At 40.3% G+C, this 20754-nt stretch overlaps 1 protein-coding gene across 2 annotated transcripts in view; it reads left to right on the plus strand.

Moving 5' to 3' along the window:
- The first annotated feature begins 1286 nt into the window (after nt 1-1286).
- The window catches only part of LOC146573610 (copine-9-like), a 204125-nt gene continuing 184657 nt past the window's right edge, over nt 1287-20754 (plus strand). Inside the window, exons 1-2 of one of the 2 annotated variants that reach the window (XM_085272862.1) lie at nt 1287-1696; nt 12998-13038. In XM_085272862.1, the coding sequence (XP_085128988.1) occupies nt 1620-1696; nt 12998-13038 (118 nt within the window). In that variant the 5' untranslated portion in view covers nt 1287-1619. Of the gene's footprint in view, nt 1697-12997; nt 13039-20052; nt 20078-20754 lie in introns of those variants that run through there. The other variant, XM_085272863.1, reaches the window with a different exon arrangement.

Consider the following 20754-nt stretch of genomic DNA (forward strand, 5'->3'; position numbering starts at 1 on the left):
ATCTCCCCCCACCACCACACTGCCAGTGGCTGATACTTGAGCACCCAGCCTCGGCAGGTGGGGGTAAGTACTGGCTCACTCCCAGCGGCTGCTTGGTGGGGCCTGGCCCCCCTGGCTCGGTTGGGCCCCTTCTGGGGTGTGGAGGGGTCTCGGGTCTCTGCCCTGTGCTCAGTTTGTTCTGGCATAGCTGGCTGCCAGCGGTGCCTGCAGGCTCGTCGTCACACCTCCCCATGGTTTCTGCACCACAACCCTGTCCGGGGCTCCCCTCACCTCTTTTCTAGGTGGGTGGCGCGACTGCCCCTGTGGTGGTCCTCCTTGGGCTCTGGGGGGCTCTAGATGTCTAGGGCCTGGATCTCTTGCATGCCTGCTTCATGTCCTGTGGTGCAGGGGCTGTGGCTCCCCCACACAGACAGTTATATGGAGCAACCTTATGAATACAAGTGCACTCAGTTGCTTCCATGTGTTTGGCTGATTAGACACTTGCAGGTGTACCTATTTTAAAATAGCTGATGTAGATGGAGTGTAGATTGCTGTGTGAAGCCAGCAGAAATAAACCTTTATAGCCTGGCATTAAGAATAACTGCTGATTGGGTTTTTTAATGAGAATGAGGTAAGTAATCCATGTCTTCTATCTGTGTTCTTCCAAGAGAACGATGGGTTACTGTGGACATGTCCAACTGTGTCAAAAACACAAGGGCTTGTTTGCCCTTTACTGTGGTGAAAATAAGCCTTCATAGCTGTGAGTTTAATAGAATGTTGTTGGACATTCAAACGAATGGAAAACATACTGTTAACATTTATATGGCTCTGATGTTTGTCTAAATCACTGAACATGCTGGTAGCCAAGCAGTGAAGCAGCTGGTGGCAGTGAGAAGTAACGTCCGGGGAGAGCGGTCACACAACCTGACCACTACAGGCAGGCAATATTTCGTTTGCTGTAACATTTAGTTTTAAATATAAAAAGTTACAAATGTTTTTGTAAAGTTGTAATTTACAAATTGCAAATTAATTTGTAAAAGTGACTCGAAAAAACATGTTTTATAAGGTTTGGAGCTAAATGCAGAAAAATGTTGCCGTAAATTTCAGCATGTTTCAGTTTACAAATGGCGCCCTATATGGTTTTGCCTCAGTTTGTTTTAAAAATTTACAGCGATCTGTGTGTATATAAATATAAAACAATCTTATAATGTTCTCGAAAAGGTCTTTCTTTGCATAGGCTCCCTTTTGGGGTTTTTTTTTTGGCACAGATCACTTTCCATACCAGATTCCTTGTCGAGCCCAAATACGGCTGAAAGATTTGTGGATGTCTGTCTCCACCTGGCGATGAATTAAGAGGACAGAGGCGCAGAGAAGCTTGAGCATCCGGTTCTGTCAGCTTCGCTCTCTCTCTCTCGCTCTCTCTCGCCGTAAATGAAAGCCTCATCCTCAGGTATGCCTCCTAACCCGATGCGCTCCAGCGGCAACAACAACTACTACTACCGGAGGCGGCCGATTCACACTCTCGGTTTGATGGAACACACACACACAGCCAAAGGAAAGTCTGCGCTGTAATAAAAGTACGAACTTCAGGGACTGAGAACAACTGATTTAAAGAAAATAAATAAAAAATAGCCTCGGCCATGGCGACAATAGGGGATTTCGACCCACTCAACTCCATCGTACCTGCTACAAAGATTGAAATCACCGCTTCTTGCAGGTAAGCCCCGGATCTTTGTGCTCTGACAGATTTAGACATTACTTGATGTTTGTAATTAAAGTCAGTTTTTTTTTCTTCCAGATGTTTTATTTTTATTCAATCCTATATTCTCGTGCGTAATTTTCTGCCCTCGATACACTTTTCCATGTTTCCATTCCAGTGTTCCTTGTCTTTATCCTGGGCTAAACAACTCTTTTTTTTCTTTCTTTTTTTTTTTTTTCTTCAAAGGAGGAATTTGCATGTGCTGTGGGTGTTTAAGTGCGTGGGGTTGCAGCAACCAACCGTAGCAGGATTTATTCCGAGTGTCTCGGAGAGCTCCGGAGAGTGCAACTCTCAGATCACATGAATACATAGATATTAAATGTACCATCTGTCTAAAAAAGAAAAGAAAAAGATTCGCACACCAACAGTGTTCAGTGTTCAACAGTGTTCAAAAAAATAAAATAAGTTATGGTCTCTTTCAGTTTTATGTCTTAATTTATAAGCAGGATATCAGAGCACGGAAACTGCGCTCCAGCACTGTTACACAGTAGTTTGTAAATAGTTATTAAAATCTCAATATTTTGGATTTTTAATGAGCCTATAGAGCAAGAGAATAAGATGTAAAAGTATGCAAGGTGCTTAAACGTGGTCAAAGTTTTGATGTGTACTAGGAAGAGGGTCTAAAATCTAAGCGACATAAAAAATGAACGAAACACGTCCGCTGGAGTTCGTGCTGCAGGATGAATGATCTCCTCCCATAGGTTGACTCACGTACAATTCCCCCCAGCCCAGCGGAAAAAATGATAGAAAGAGGGACTGGATGAAAAAAATACTAAAACAACAACATATGCTCACCAAGAAAAAGAAGTCTCACCCCACTGAGTAAAGAAATCTCACCCTTTTAATGTCTTTAACACACAATGTGCTGTGTAGACACATTTTTTTCCTCTAGGTTTTTAGTCATTTTTCTTTCAGATTTTCAAAGTGATGTTGCCATTTTTCAAGGAAATCTTGAGGAAATGTCACCTGCCTTGTTTTCAGTCAGCCTCACTGATGTAGTTTAGATGCACATATATGATTTCATAAAATGAACTGAGATAGGCATGTGCTGTAGCCATGACATGTTTTGAAAATGGATTTATGAAATGCAACGTTGACACACATTTAAGCAGGTAAAGATACAAAAGCACCCATTCACCTTTCCATCCTTCCTTCCTTCCTTCCTTCCATTTCCATGTATCCATTTAAGGTTGCATGGCCACAGGGCCAGGACAGATAGACAGATATACCATTCGCACTCACAGTTACACTTATGGAAAATTTAGAATGACCACTTAACCTAACTCCATTAATTTCGTGACTTTTCTATAAAATTGGCTGTAAATTCTTAATAAAAGCTGAAAATCTACACTTCAGTCACATCTTAATTGTTTGATTTAAAATCTGCTGTGGTGGTGTACAGAGCCACCGTTGCCAAAGAATATTTAATTGTCCAAAACTGTGTGTTTGAGTAGCTCGCTCATTGTTGACGCACACAGACTTGCTACACGTAACGTTGAATTATGGTCCCAGGCCCTAAGGAGCTCCAACTGCCTGGGCTTCTTGCATATCATTCCTTTTTTATAATCCAATTAATCTTTAATTTCTAGGCAGTTTGCAGGTCCTTGCTCTCCTCCAAATTTAAAAAAAAGAGTTCTGTGGCTGTAGCTTAGGAGGTGAGTCAGTCTGCAGAAGATCAGTGATGGACATCTAGTTCCTCCATTCTGCAAGTCAAAATATCCTTGGACAAGATACTAAACCCTGAGTCCCCCCCTATATTCATCTCTGTGTGTGTGTGTGTGTGTGTGTGTGTGCCTTAGGCACTTAGACATAGAATTTCCTTCTTTATTTGCACATAGCACCACCCATAGCAAATATTCACTTTTTGATTATTTGCTTAAAAGCTGACGATCGCCTAATCAGCAATAACAATTATGAACACTATTATTAACACTGCAGGCCTGCAGCACCTTTTCCATATTTAAAATTCCATCGCAGATCAAATTTTGGTGAGCATTAGGTTATTTATGGTTGACGTACATTGAACGCGACATGTGAAACAATCATGAATGGAACAATTTGCAACATTGCATTTGCAGGGAGATGATTATTTATTTAGATGTTAATTTTTACATTTTAAGGAGGAGATATGCTATGCTCGTTATAGCACGAAGATTAAAGAAATCAATGAACTAATTGATAATCTGTGCTAGGAAAGGACGAGGGACAGGGTCACCAGTCTGCCACAGGGTCAGGACAGATGTACCATTCACACTGGAATGACAACTTAACCCAACCCCACTAAGTTCATGACTTTGGACTGTGGGAGGAAACCTGGGGAGAACCCAAATAACACGGAGAACACAGAGAACATGCAAACTCTGTGTGCTTGGCACTGTGGGGATCAGGCAAATCTGGTAGCTCTTATTTCATTTGCACTGCCAGAATGTGTCTGCTCTGATTTTGCAAATTGATTTTCACCTGCTTCTCTACGCTAATCATAGCTCGTTATATGCTATGGGTGGGTTTAAAACTGAAGTGTTGGGGAAACCGTGACAGTGAGATTTATGGCTGAGCAACTGGAGACCCTTTGAGTTTGGTCCTGGTTAAAGCCCTTATTCAAAGGCTTTACAAAAAGGAAACACTGACAGATTTTTTTAAAAAAAGTTATGTATGCAGGTCAGCACTCTGTAAAATAAGCCTTCAGTATATTTAATTAAAACTTGAATCCTTCAAGGGAAGCCAAAGTTTTGGGGGACTAACTCTAGTTTTCTTGATATTTGTAAATTGAGTTTTTAAATACTTGTATATGTTAACATCAGAATTGTAATATTAACTGATAAATCCTATGCATCACTTTAAATGTGTCCTTTATTAATTATGAACTGACAGCATGGATATTTTTTGTATTATTTACATTTTTTATTATTATTTGTTTAGGTAAACATAACAGAGAATTGGATGCCTTATAAATATCTGTCTTTTGCATTTCAATTAAGCAAATTTCCTCATCAGAATTAAGTGTCTGACCACTAAGCATCCATGTCTGTTGTTATCCTCAACATATTTTTATAATGACTTTCACTTTCACGACTAGTCTCACTGCTCTTGACTAGCTCCTTTCCAGCAGTAGCCAGCACCACTCTGTGTTAATAGTAAAAGCTAAGAAATGACTGAGTTATGTGATGGTAGCTATCTCATATATTGAGCTGTTTTTGTTCCACAAATCAGTAAAAGCAATTTCAAAAATTGGCATGAAGCCACAGCTGGCTGTCCTTCCTGCATAGATCAGCTGTGTCAGACTTTGAAAGAGAAGTTCGTGCATCCTCTCAGACAGCAGCATTTCCATGTCCTAGGTATGCTGTATGCTGATAGTGTCTGAAGACGCTGATCGTGACAAGCTGTTCCTGGACCTCAGTGTCTCTGGGCACCAGCAGTCCAGAGGGTTTAGAAGGGAGCTTTCTCAGCTCCCTGACACTGACAGAATAGGGTTGGCTCAGTGGGCCCCAGAAGGATCCTCACTGCATACAGATCAAGCACACACAGCTGTGAGTAAGGAGACAAGTAAGGGAAGTAAGTCATCAGGAGAGGGAGACTGGGTTTTTGAAAAAGTGAAGTAACCTTGTTGTGGTTAACATTATGGTGCTAAAGCTTTGAGCACCATTCATCAGAACAGGTGACCAATAATGCTGATAAACATCAGTGACCCAACAGGAAACGGTGACTCTCTAAACACAGGGATCCTTAATCATGTTAATCATGGCTGCATTTCATTCAGATGGATCCTTTCTATAGAGTAGCTTGACCTCCTCACAAAATGCTAATTGGCCCCTCAGTAGGTCAGCATTTCCACCAAAGACACCACAGTGACACTGACACAAAGCTGCTTTCACACTGTTTGTGAGATCTCGCAAAAGTTCATCGTAATTTTTTTCTCCCATGTCCCTTGCGGGGGTCCGTAGTAAACCTCTGGGGTCCAGGGTATAATTGGCCATTTTTAACCACTTTTGATGTTCCCTCCACATTTCACCTTTAAAAACTGTTTATTTGCCTTGTTTGGTCTCATTCTTTTCAGCACAACCTCACGTGTCTGAATTTACAGTCATGTTTTCATTTTGACTGTATTAACACAATTGATCTAAAATCAGACAAAAAACATAAAATCAGAGTAGAAAAAGTTATATTTTTACTGTAACAACCACAAACATGTTTATTGAATCATATTTCATAATTGTCAATTTTAAAATCATATGCACAATCTTTGCAAACAACAAGGTTTTTGCAGCCATTTACCTTTCCCCCCCTTTTAAATAACCATTTCAAACTATTTACAGAACAATCAGCTGTTCTGCATTCAATAAGATGCCACACAAATTATTTGTGCCACTGCAATAATTTCTGTCCACTAGAAAGGAGAACATCACACCTGTAAACGTCAGTAAACGTGACGAAACCATTGAGAAAAAACACACGTATATATTGTTGATCATGTCTCTGGTTTTACGCAGCCTATCAACTCAATTTAAAAACTGATATATATCACCTTGTTGGTTTGTCATCTTAAAGCGGTCGTGTGATTGGCTTACCACGACTACTTTATTCTTCCTCAGTCAAACAGCAGCACTCATGCCATTGTTTTGCCCCCTGAGCTCCAGGTGTTGTGCCAAAAAGTGATCGTCGGGCAGAAAGTGATTGCCGCCCGCAGGAGCCGTTAGTAATGCCGTTACTTGTAACAGTTATTCCCATCACTGATAATGTGACGTCAATTTTGTACAATATCATTACAGGATAAACCATGGCATGTTTATTGGCTAATGACCTGACAAATTGTTAGCCAATGAGCACGATGTGTGCCTCAGGGAAATTATTTTCCAGCCAATAAGTACAATATAATTCATGAAAGTTTAGAAATGTTGGTGTTTGGCTTGATGTTTCTGATATATTCATAGCTTTTTCTTTTCGAGCACTTAACTTATAAAATATAATCGCTTTGCTTACTCTAACTCTAATATTGTGAATGTGCCTTGCTGCTTGTGCATGTCTCGCCTCAAGCTTTGTCTCAAGTTGTGAATCATAATGACCAACAGCAGTCAGTGCACCATTGTACAAATTGTGTACAAATGCAAACCATCAACCAGAAGTGACATTTTAGTCACCTTAAAAGTTCAGGAAAATTTTGGAGTAGTCCATGTGATGGTACTGAAAATGAGCCTATCAGATCTGCAAACACACACTTAAATCTTAAAGGTGGATGCCAACTCTGGGTCCTCTCGAAACTGCCATCTCTCTGTAGAAGCCAGACCTTTGAACCGAGTCTGATCTGAGCTGCAGCACTACACGCATCCTTCTACCTGAGCCTCTTTCATCTCCCTTTGTCTAAGAAAATCCATACAGGTCTGACTTGCCTGATGTCTTTTGACACATACTTGACATTTGGATGATTTTAAAAAGATTCCATGTAGCACACTGTCTCATTATTGTGTAGATGTCAACACATCTGCAGTAGAGGTTACCTGGAGGTGAAAATGCATTTTTAAAAGACTCTCCTGCTCTTTGACTTAGCTGCTATAAATCTTCAATTAAGTCATCCATGCTTTTAGTATAAAGACAGTTTTGCTCCTTGAGAAACAAATCAGTCTCTACGCACTTGATGTCCCAGCTGATCTATTTTCAGGTGTTGTTTTTTCCGTTGGGATTTCTTTCTCAAACAGCACAACAGTCGTGTTACATCTCAAAGCCACCGCAGCTGGTAATGAGGGGATTGCTTTTCCCATTGAGGTTAAGATGGCTGACACTGGGATTTCTGTTCAAATGGATTAGACATGAGTGAAACGGGGAAATGAGAATCATTGTTTTATGCAGAATGAGTGCATTGATTGGAAAACAGGCAAGTAGCTTCAACTGATTGTTCTAATGCAGTTTAGGTGTTTTTTATGCTACAGCTGTTTGACGTCTCATTGGCACAAAAATAGAGGAGACCACCCATATTTGTACATTCTGCTAGAGATATGGAAAGAAAGAAGGGCTACAAGAATATGTAAGTATTTTGTTTTCTGTAGTTAAGATTTATGATAAATATATTATGCAAAATTCAAAGGAGCTATGCTTAATCATTAATCACATCATGCTACAATCTAGCAAGAACAGATGAGAAATAAAGTAATTCAACAAAAGTGGAAGTTTTGCCTGCATTTCCCTCGGTATTCCCTTGTGTATTTAAGCCCTGTGTTTTCCTTTGTCCGTTGTTGCGTCGTTCTGTCATGGTTAGCTGTGTGGCAGGCAGGAGGTAGGACCCAAACGCAGGACTCGAGACACGGAAGGATAACCTAAAGAAGGCAGCTTTATTTTGCTGTTCAAAACTCGAACACGAAATACAAGAAAACATAACCAGAAACATAAAACTCAAACCAGAAATCTTAGAGAAACAATAAACCAAAGAATTTAACTTAAACTAGAATTACACATATGAATTCAATTCAGTTTCATTTTCAGAACAGTATATAAAGCACCAATTCACTGTCACCTCGAGATTTATATTGTGTAATATTACAAAGAGTTAATATGGCAGTGTGTTTTTGGTGCTCTTTTCGCTGCAGTCAGTATTCTGACATCACCATAAAAGAGTAATGACACAACATAATTCTGCTGTGTAAACACGCAACTGTGGTTTGACTTGCCACTTGTCACTGACATTATGGAATCTGTGTCTTGAAGAAGAGCTCTGAAAACGACTTGGCCGCAGCACGGTGTCTATGTGTGGAAATGGCTCTGCCAGATGTGTCATTGTGGATGTGGGTCAGAAAGGGAGTCAGACAGTGTTGAGGGACGCTGTGTTTTTTGTCTCTTTTTAAACAAGTGGCTACCTGCCTGCCACCCAAATGCTGCTCCTCCAGATCCTATTGTGGCAGCCTGCCTGCAGTCTGCAGTGGTTACTGCTGGCACAGGATTGCTTGAATGAGACGAGGGAAAATATATGACCTGCGTTCTCTTGCAAGTAAATGACCTATTAACCCCAATACACATTACAAAGTAAACATTTTCTGGTGGCAACAGGAAGACTTTGTTTTCTCCTCAATCAGGTTCATGTTTTATAAGTAACCTATATCTCATGCAGTTATTAGTACTGTTGCCTCATAGCAAGAAAGCACCGGCTTGATGCACGTTCCAGATACCTCGGATGTGGGAGCCAGGGAGCCAGGAAAACAGGATTAGTTTTCTTAGCAAGATTTAGGTATCACTAGCAATGCAGCATAATACTCATTTTTGTGCTTTAAAAAGGCATTCATGTAAAGAGCCTGATCAGTGTATGGCTCATTTACGGTGTTAAAAATACACAACAGTGGCAGTACAGATTAAATGTTCACAGTTTTACTGCTGTTTACCTTCAGTGCCGCCATTTTGGATCACTAACTTGGGGTATGTTGGTCTGCTCTAACTTTCTGAGTGGGAAATCTGATGAAGGGGTGTTCAAAAAAAATCCTACTGGGAACTCCTAATTTCCAACTTCTGACTTATTCAAGAACACACTGTGACACCTGTGGAAAACAGGCTTTATTTCAAGGGACTCGTGTGCTTTTAATGACATGCTGAAAGTCACATGAGCATCTTTTCCAAACTAATTTCTGCAGGAAAAAGGAATCCAAAGGTGCTGTGAGCATCATTTCTCCTTAAACACCATTGAGACCATTTTTTTTTCCACATAAAGACTACAATGACTTTCTAAAATGTTTTCTAGAAAAGATTAATTGCAGCAGCAAAAATATAACTCCCACATATAGTCCCTTTAATTCATAGTCCTCCACATTCCACCATTATGGAGTTTTTTCACCTGTTTCTTTGGAGGACATTTTCTGAAATACACAAATGAAACTCTCAACAAGACCACCTGATATTTTACCCAAATCTCTGTTACATGTTTTTTAAAATATGAGACAAAGGAGACAGAGGGACCTCTGGAAAAGTGACCCCGTGAAAACAGAATTAGTGAGCCATTGCAGTTCAAGGACAGTCCTTTGTTAGGACATTAAAGAAGTGCATACTTAGATGTACCATGTAGTAACCCTGGTGCCATCTTGTCCTAGCATTAGTATGTTTAAAATGTTTTTAATTAGATAATTAGTTAATTAGATGGACTGTAATTATTAACTGAAGAGAGAAAAACTCATATCAGCATTAGAAGGTTTAACTGTTCTTTTGAGAGCTGCATCGATGCAGCTCTCAAATGGTGATGGCTGTGCAGTGTGGCTGATGTTGTGATGCTAAAAAGTGACATTGGCAGCACTTTAGGAGTGAAATGCCAGGCAGGTCAGCGAACACGGGGAGCCAGGACTTCTCAGTGGGAGAATGTCAATGTCAGCAGGCGAGGGCTCTGATTGGCAACCCAGCTTCTCTCATATCATGTCCTGAAGGTTTCAAACACAAGGCCACGTTACAAGAAAAAACTTGTCTCTTAAATGAGATTAGTATCTAACAGATGTTAAGCTTCAAAGAAGGGTTCTTTGCTTTCTGAGTAAAAGGATGGATCTAAACAAAGCATGATTCTAGATGCTTGTCTGCTTCTTTAGGATTTTCTGCATTATTATGCGTATTATTGTAGCGTCTTTACCTTACAGTGGAAGCAGCTTGAGATAACTGCTGATTTGGCATTATAGATATAAATAAAACGGTTACCAGTAGTTACTGGTTGTGACTATCTGTGATGAACATGTCAACCCAGCATGTCCCAGTCCAACAGAAGACATATTTGACTAAATGTCTCCTGATCCAGAAAGGCTTGCACTAGTGTGGGGGGTGGGAAAAGAGCCACAGGGCACCTCAATACATCTATGACACTGTGCCACAATGACACTGATGACTATGTTGTTCATGCATTGTTTTTTTGGTGTTTGTGTGTGTGTACATGTTTAGACATCTTTGTGAGGACAGAAAATTGGCATGCTACTATACTTGTGGGGACCAACAGTCTCTTATGGGGACAAAATGCTGAGGCTCAAAATGTGGTGTTAGTGTCAGGGTTGTAATTAGGTTACGGTCAGGTTTAGGCTGAGGGTTAAATGTAACCAGTTTTCGTGACATGTCCTCACTAAGATGGTAAATGGACTGGTTCTTATACAACTAATTCATTCACCCAATCACACCAGCACTTTTTCTAAGCTGTTAGTGCCTATCTAACATTCACACACATTCACACTCCAACAGATTGGAGAGCAACATGGGGTTAGTATCTTGCCCACGGATATTTGGCATGCAGACTGGGGAAGCCAGGAATCGAACCACCAACCTCCCGATCAGCGGCTGACCTGCTCTACCTCTACAGCCACCCCAAGATATGAAAATGAGTGTGTGTGTGTGTCAGAAGCCACAGCAAGAGCTGACACAAACCAAAGTCGTCAATTAGAATGTAGTTTTTAACAGTTTGACAGGTTTGTTATTAGAAGTGAGAGAAGCTGGTGCAGTGACAGAAAATGAATACTGCTAAGTTACAGTCATCACGTTTGTAGGTAAGCTGTGGCAGCATCAAAGTACTCGCTCAGGTTTAATGGCTCACATCAGGTTAAGTTATAGATCGAAGCGTTTTAGCACTGAAGTCTCTAAAAATCTAAAGATCTAAAAGGATGGAACGTGGTTTTGGTAAGGTTTTTAATGCTTGGTTGTTAACAGTTTATTCACAATCACCTAGTTTTACTCCATGTTGGATGGTTAAAAAAGTGAAGTCAAGACGTCTAAAAAGTGGTGTGAAGCCAAACCAGCTGCTGTCAGAGAGTGTGTGCTACAAACTGTTGGGATGCCTGCTTGGTAAACAACGATGTGTTTTCTATTACAAAGAAGATGCAACATGTGGGAGCAAAAGTTTTTAAAGGCTTTCTGTTCTTTTGGGATCCTCTTTGAAAGAGTGTGCTATTGTTGACTGAGACTAGACTGAAGCTTGACAAGCTTATTCTCATAGCTCTGCCTATCTATTGACATTTAGCCTGCTACCATCTTGGGCTCATGGTGGAAAAGAATTATATTGCATAGCTATTTAAATGTTGTTGATTGCTTTCCAGGCAAATTGAATGAACAGCATTATGTGTATGGCTTTTTAGGACTACTCGTATTTGTGAATCTTTTATTAGGTTTTCTTGCATCTTGGTACAAACTGAAAGTTCCAGGTTTATCTGGTATCGCTACTCAGTCTGCTTCCCTAGTTAAGGGAGAAAAATGTCCTCCAAAAAAGGCAAAAACCGTAGGATAAAATCATCTGCGTGGGGTACTCGTATGGTTGTTTTATAGCACTACAAGCTGCCACAGTGTGCTGACAGGCGAGGGCTGTTTTACTGATGCCCACACATGCATGTGAACATACTGTATTCAGACACGAACAGAACAGTGTGAACATGCGAGGATGTGTGTGCTCCCCGTAGCCACCCTCATCATCCTGACAGCTCCAAGTCCTCAAGAGGGCAATGTTTCAATCTGTCATCTCCCACATCTCAGCTCTTTATCAAACGCTGTTTGTTATCACAGGCGGTTCTCAGTAAAGTGTCAGGTTGTTAGACGGAAATTGGGTTGTAATCCCGGCAATGATTTGACACACAAGTGTGGCTTTTCGTGTGTGTGTGTGAGATTCATTTTTCTTCCTGCAGGAACAAAATGATGAAGGAAATAGCACGTCTCTAGTGTATGTCCTGCTGTCAGTGTGGTAAACACCCTGTGCTACATGATCTTAGTTCACTTCAGAATGTATTTAGCTTTTAATTGTTGTCTTTTTCTTTTTACAAAAACCTGATTTGTTTGGTTTCAGATATGTATGCAGTAATATTTCCACTGGAATTAAAGTTTATTTGGATAAATCTTATAGAAGAACTTTACTGAGTCTGTGACAGTTGTAGGCATTTTCACGATATTGTGCAGTTACAGTCAGCCAATTAAGGCATTTGTGTATTGTTGTAATATTTCTTCTACACCCACAAACAAAGAACCATTCACGTGCCTCTATTTTGTAGCATTAGCAGTTTCTTAATCTGACCATAGTTACATTCTTGAAAGCAGAGTTCTCTAAAAGGTGATACTAACATACGACTGCACATATATACAGTACACAGAGTGCACTCTGCTTCTGTTGTAAGAGCCGTCCTTTTTACAGTGCTGAGAGAGAGTTTGAAAGAAAGGACAGCCTTAATGCTTTTTAGAACACGACTATGAACACATGAAATATTTTGTCATGCTGTTAAACTTACCATGAACCATTTGGCCTTGCAGCACTGTGATGCTTCTGTCTTACACACGTTTTTGTTGCAGGAACCTGTTAGACATGGACACCTTCTCCAAGTCAGATCCAGGTAACTGCCTCCTCTCTCACACTGATTCTTCACATTCATCATTCATCTGTGTAATTACTCCTCTGATATGATTTTGTATTCTCTGCTTGGAACTCTTCTGTCTCGTGCAGTGTTTATTAAATCACTACCTTTTGCATGTTAATTCCACACTTAGAGCATCAGTGAGCAGTAACACAGTGACTGTCTCCCACAGCGCTTACACACGCAGAATAGCAACTGACTGAATGAAAACCTGCATCTTGGGATCGAATGGGAAGGACTCTTAATTAAGTTGGTCCTCATTAAGAGTGACTAATCATTGGAGCCTGATTGACACTTTGCAGTTGCTGGGCCCACACATTGAATGTGATTATATTATAGTAACTTTTAGAAACAGCAGCTGCATCTGCAACTTAATGTAACAAAAGAATGGAGGAAAAAAAGCAAAATGCACAAATGCCAAAAAACTAATTGAAAATGAAAGGCTTCACTGGATCTGCTTATCTGTCAATGCACCTTTTCAATCATTGTTTAAGTCAGTCACTCAAGTCAGAAGCTTGAGCGTTCCCTAGTTTAATAGTAATGACCACAGTTTACCAAATAAACATAGTTTCCTATCAACTTCCATAAAATCTAAAGTCCTGCACCCAGAGAAGTCACGTTTAAGGCACACATTTTACTTTTTAGACCTGGATGCTACATCATTCTTTGATTATGGAGTTTACAGTCAAAAATAAAGAGATCCTGACTGTTTTCTATGCAGACACACGTAGCTTGTAACTTTTTTCTTGCCATCATGCTGGTAGAGGTTGGTCCTGGTTTCATTTGTTCAAAGAAAGCTTGTTTGACCTCATGTTGTCTGTTCAAAGACCGCAGGTCTTTTATCTGCTTAACTGATAATATTCACAACATCTACAGTCTTGACATAATGAAGAAATTGCCCACACCTGTCTGTGAGTAAACTGTCCAATTACTTTTGTTCCCTTTAAAAAAAGAGGGTGGCACATGTTAAGTAGCTGAAACTCCTAAACCCTTCATCCAGTTTGAATGTGGATCCCCTCAAATGAAAGTTGAGAGTCTGCACATTATGTCCATAATATAACTATAACTGGAACATGTTTCAGTAAACAGGCAGTGTACGCAGTATGCAGTACAGCCTAATGAAAGACTGATGACTTATAAACACAGATCTGCATGCATTAGTAAACTACAGCCAAGCACATGGTTAAATGTTAGACTAGCTTTGACAACATCATACAAATATTTGTCTGATGAGTGTAATCAGCTATTACACGTTCCTTATATATCTTTGCTTTGGTAAATGGACTGATTCTTATATATATTATATATATTACAACATGCCACATTCAACCAATCACACCCAGTCTCTTCCTTCTGTGCTTTTAAGTGCTTACTAACTAACATTCATACGCTGATGGATGCATTGGAGATCAACTTGGAGTTAGTATCTTGCCCAAGGATACTTGGCATGCAGACTGGAGGAGCCAGGGATCGAACCACCAACCATCCGATCAAATAATAATGAAATAAAATAAACATAAGCAATAATTACGTAAGTTGTAGATGCTATGTTTTCTTTCTGTTAGGGTATAAATGAAAATCATAAATCTCAACCATCAATACAACCACTCTGACCATTCAGAAAATGTTCTTAAAATGTGGAAGAGTGTCACTCCATTGTGCTACAGCAGCACGACAGCATCAAGGTTTACTCTAAGCACCCAGATTTAAACCCACTTAGCGGGCTGCAACTTAAATTTTGACCTATTTAATGTTATTTACTAGGTACGTAAAAAGCAGACAGGACTCTTATTCACGAGTCAATGTTTCATCTTTACTTGAGTTGTCAAGAACAAAACAGGGAAAAAGGTGATAGAAAAAGCAAGGCTATACTGAGCAACAGTTGAGTAGAAAATCAATTTCAAAGGCTTGGAAGGAGAGAAGAAAAGTGCTGACGAGATGCAGCATGTAAGACAAAAACGAACCTTGGAGTCAAAAGACGCAGACGACATATTTCGTAATATCATTTTTTATTGTCAGTTGCATTGAAGTGTTATGGCTAATGACTCATCAGACTGAAGAGGACACAAGGAAAAACAACTTGGCTTATTAAGTTGCCAAAAAACCCCAACAAAAAACAATCACTACTTGCTGTTGATTGGATTAAACCAATAAGTGGCCTTTCAATCAAACATGGGTTGAAGCATAACATTTTTATTAAAACAGAGAAATTTTGAGTGTTATTAGTTTTTCCTCCTGTGAGAGTTCCACTCACTTCTGTTGTTGAATCTAAGAGAGAAATAATTAAATTCAGTTCAATTCAGTTTTATTTATTTAGTGCCACTTCACAACCTCAGAGCACATGAAAAGCAAGGACCCTACGATACTGGAGGGAAAACCCCAACAGTACTTGACGACAGTGGGAAGGAAGTTCCTTTTAACGGGAATATACCTCTGCCAGAACCAGGCTCAGTGAGGAAGCTGAGGGATGAAGGGAAAGAGAAAAGGAAAAATGAGAGGACAGTGAGACCAAGATAAAAACAAAACTATGGAGGAGAGAAGAGAAGAGCCGAGTTGTTGGCATCCCATCAAGGTACCGCACTGAGTTCCCGAGGGTGACCCAATCTTTCACAAATGTTTGTAGAAGCAGCAGTCTGCGGGCCTGGGTTAATTTATACACCTGTGGCCATAAAAGTAATTGGAAAGCACCTGAATTCAGTGATTTGGATGGATTCTGGTAGTATATTGTGGGTCCATTGGGAATCCTACTTCATGTGGAGGGTCATAGCATAGCGGGGGTGCTGGAGCCTATCCCAGCTGTCATAGGGTGAGAGGCGGGGTACAGTTTTCTTTCACTCATGTTGAATCTGAAATCGTTAGCTTACGGGAAGAACTGCAGTATTGCAGAGAATTCTTCACTTTTTCCAACCTTGCATCATTGCTTGAAAACATATGCTGTCAATTTGTCTGACTAGCCAAATCATATGGTAAATGGCCTGCATTTGTATAGCGCTTTTCTAGTCCCTAAGGACCCCAAAGCGCTTCACACTACATTCAGTCATCCACCCATTCACACACACATTCACACACTGGTGATGGCAGCTACATTGTAGCCACAGCCACCCTGGGGCGCACTGACAGAGGCGAGGCTGCCGGACACTGGCGCCACCGGGCCCTCTGACCACCACCAGTAGGCAAACATGGGGTTAGTATCTTGCCCGAGGATATTTGGCATACAGTCAGGAGGCAGCCTGGGATCGAACCACCGACCTTCTGATTAGTGGCTGACCTGCTCTGCCACCTGAGCTACAGCCAATCATATAGTTGAGATTGCTGAGCAGACCCTGTTGACTGTGTCCTATAGATACAATATGTTAATCAAGAGAAATAATGAAGCACTGATGTGCACCCTCTTCCTCAAATTAACAGTGGAACAGCTCAAACTGCCTTAGTGGACATTCCTTTTGGCACTTTTAAGATAAAATCAACTTTTAGTGCTTCTTCCTTGTTATATGAAATTTTGTAGCTTTCAGTTGAGGTTTGTTTGATGTAACATCTCCTAAGACTGCGAAGTGTTGTGTTTACATGCAACCTGACAGTACCAGAGCAGTCTCACTGTTCCCTAACGATAGAAGCCTAATTATCTAATGTGAGATTGTAGATTTGGATCTCTTTCATCAACACAGACTAGAGAATTTTTCCCATCTTGTTTAGACTCAGTAATTACCACAAAGCTCCATGAAGCCAAAGAACCTCAGGTAAACTCTTTGATTTGTGCTAAATGTTGATTCATATGCAAGAAAGAAAATTTAAATGTCATCTGGGATCAACTGTTCTGAACAGGCTGAGCATTTGTCTCGTGTATCATTTTAGAAAGTCAGTGAGAGGAAGGCAGAAAAAAGGTTGCAGGGAGGATTTATTATAATGCATGAATTGAGAAGCAACATATAAATGGGATAATTGACAGAATCTTTATGTCATTGTTTTAATGTTGAAATCATCAGTTAAAGGTACTATCCATTGACTAATCATTTACATTATGATGTGTAACCACAGTGTATATTATTGTACTGAACGACACTGATTTTGAAGGCAAAGAATCAAATACGGTCTCTCCGCAGGCCAGGGCTCCTTTACTGACACAACCCATAGATTAGTCTTTGCTCCTGTGCTGGGTGGGGGTGGAGGGTCGTGCTGGAAGGTAATGATTGTGTCAGACGGGGTCCTGAACTTCAAACTCTTCCTCCCCACTGAGGAAAATCTAGACTGACAGACCACAATGCCCCCTCAGCTCTTTCATGTCCCTGGTTAGATCCCTCTATCTGACCCGGTCCTCAAACCACAAAAGGACAGTGCAGGTCAGTGTAGACTCATAATGTCACAAAGCACTGGCAGCTAGTGATGAAATGATTGAACCTAATTTTGCATGTAACAGGTGAAATTTCCTGTTTATAGACTATAAACATCTTACTGACAACTCAAGCAACATTTTTAACCAAACATTCATATAGTGCTACAAGTAGCCACATTGGAAACACCAGTCAACATGTATGCCTTTGGACTGAGGGAGGAAGCCTGAATACATGGAAAACATGCAGGCACAGGAAAGAGAGAAGGGCTCAAGCCAGGTTTCAAATCTGGGACAGTGCTAACAGTTATGCTACCATGCTGTCCATGCTTGGACAAAAATTAATGACAGTAATCACAAGTAAGATATCGTATTTTTTATAGTATTTTTCTGAATGTAATCCAACCATTGATTACTCAGCCAATAAATGTAATTGGTCAGATGACTCAGTTGCATAGAAATGCATTTTCTTAGGACACATCTTTGAAAGATTAAAATGGCCTGGCCTGTATTTGTATAGTGCTTTACTAGTCCCTAAGGACCCCAAAGCGCTTTTTACTGTAGAAAAAAATGGGACAATTCTCATTTCAGTGTGAATGACTGTGGCTTCACATTTGTAGAAATACTCCAGTGCAGCAGGAGAAACAACTATTTCATCCGCAGCATGTCTTTATCCAGTCTTCCTTCTCTCACCCCAAATGGTGGCAGCAGATAGCCCCGCCCCTCCCTGAGCCTGGTTCTGCTGGAGGTTTCTTCCTGTTAAAAGGGAGTTTTTCCTTCCCAATGTCACCAAAGTGCTTGCTCATAGGGGGTCATATGATTGTTGGGTTTTTCTCTGAATGTATTATTGTAGGTCTACCTTAAAACATAAAGAACCTTGAGGTGACTGTTATTGTGATTTAGTGATGTATAAATTAAATTGCATTGAACTGAATTGAATTGAAATTTGAGCTACTGAATTTGTAAATTTGCTCACTTCCAGACAAATGATATTTTTTAATTATTATAGTAGTTTCATTTCAATAGAAAGACAGAATATCAACCAAATATCCAGAAAAAAATCCCTAAAACAGTTATAAAAAGATTTGAGTGAAATAAGTGTTTGAGCAAAACTTGACTAAATTCGGCCTCGGGCTAAATATGGGTTGATGAGTGCTCAGTTTTGTTTTGATTTGACCAAAGCATGTTTTCCCCACCCTTCTCTGAATCATGTTCACTGGCAAAATGGGCCTGTAGGTCTATGTTGTTGAGCAGGGGGACCTTGCAAGTGCTGCAAGATTTTAATTAGTTATGGTGTAGTGTGTTAACAATAGTGCAGTTGGTGATTGTAATTGCCATCAAATCATTAAGAAGCTTCCTTCCGTGTAGTTTGGGCTGATCCAGTGTCTTCGTCTTTCTGAAATTTTGCATGGAGCTCCAGACTAAAAAATAAGCCAGTGGTACTTTTCATTTTAGATTTGTGTAGAAAATTTGCTCTGCAGACAAAAATTTATGATACCAGATTCTTGGACACTTGATGTGATTTCAGAATCACAACATTAGGCTGGAGACAAACGATAAACACAAAGGCTGAAACAGTCCAGTAAAATTACACTTCCATGTTTGCCTGTCCTGAGCTCCTTCAGAGGTCAGGCAGCTAGTCTCAGACTCCCAGTGCAAACATTTTAGAATTGCTGCCCTAAATCAAGAACATGCATTGTGTACATGAATGTGGATCATCATCAGCAAGCTTGCTTATGTTGTTCTCTGTCTCCATTTTACTCTTACTCACTTTTTCTGTCTTACCACACCTCTTTCAGACAGGTGAGTGTCCATATATGAATCACTTAGCCAACCATCCCTAAACTCTCTGCCTCTTGCTTACCATTTCGATCTTTATCAGTTAACACTGTTTTGCTTCCCTTGTTTCATCTGCATTTCCCTTTGGAGAGAAAAGCAGAGAGAATGGGGATGTATGGTTTCCAACACTGACTGGGTTGTGGTTGACTGGCCTCCTGTCCCACTGAAGCAGAAACATGATGATTTCTATACATGGCCTGCTGTTACCATGACCTGCTTTTAAGTGGAAGAGAGAAGAAAAGAAGAGAGGCTGGGGAGAGGAGTGGAGGAGAAGAAGTGAAGTAAAATGGAGAGTAGGGAAGAGTAGAACCACAGGACAGGGGAGGCACAGAGGGGGAGGAAAGAAAGGACATAGGAGGGAATGAGAGAAAGAGGAGGAAAGGGGGAAGGAGAAATGGAAAATCAGTAAATGGAAGGAGGACTTTAACAAAAAGAGACCACAGGGAAAAGGAGAAGAAACTGATTTGGTAGCAAAAGGAGAAATGTAGAAGAAAAAGTGGAAAGGACAGAAGAGAAAAAGCAAAGACAGATTTCAAAGAAAATATCTACATAAAGGAGGATGATGAGGGGAAGGAGAGAGAAATGAAGAAAGGAGAGTAGTCAAAGATACATTTATTCATTTATTACTGGACTATACAAGCTCAGATGTATTTGGCAAGATTTTTGCTGGTGTTGAACCCTAATCCAACACAATTGCTTTCACTGCTGCAAACACCTGAGATGAAACCCTTCGGTAACTCCGACTGAGGGACTGTTATTTCTTCCTTCCTCAGGATTGAGGTCATTTCCTTCTCCAACAGCGCTCTCTCTGTGGCATCGAGGGGGGGAGCAGTGCGTGGACACTGTTGAAAGGTGGAGGCTCACAGTAGAAATGTGATGTGTGGCACTTCCTACTTCCTCATTATATAGTCTAAGCAGAGAGGGAAAGAGATAATGACATATCAATAGATGGAAAGGGGATGGAAAAAACAGCCTGTCCCTCTCATTGTGGGCCAGAAAGGGCGCTGTGAGTGCCAGGGCAGCTGCTTCATTTCTCTTTGTCTCTGGTGGCATGCACCTTGAGCTTGGGTGAAAACAAATGTGGTGTATGTGAACACTTCTCTGTCATTCGCATCGGTTAAATAAACTGATCCATTGTGTTTGTTTTGTTAATAAAATCTTTTTAGTGTTTTACTCTTTTACTGTGTTGAGAAGACCCAGCCAGTGAGCAGGTTAGGAGCCTCCCTTCAGCTCATCATTTGGAGAAAATTTCAACACAGTCTGAGCTGTTTGGCAAGTTTTGGTATCCGAAGAAAGCCAGTGGCAAGACGAAGCCCTGCTCGCTGAGCCTTAAAATGACTGAAAATGGAACGCAAGCTTTTTGTTACAAAAGTAATACTGTATGAGAAAGAAACGTGACTTACAGTATTAAAAAGATTATTTTCAAATATTACTTTAAACGAACATTTTTATATATATATATATATTTTTTTACATCTTTAGATAACAGCGATTTCCTGCGTTTACGTCTACTGATTTTGAGATATCCA

This window comes from Mchenga conophoros, linkage group LG5 (genome assembly GCF_057382185.1).
Source record: "Mchenga conophoros isolate Kocher_MC1m ecotype Shallow Benthic linkage group LG5, M_conophoros_male_GT1.1, whole genome shotgun sequence".
NCBI lineage: Eukaryota > Metazoa > Chordata > Actinopteri > Cichliformes > Cichlidae > Mchenga > Mchenga conophoros.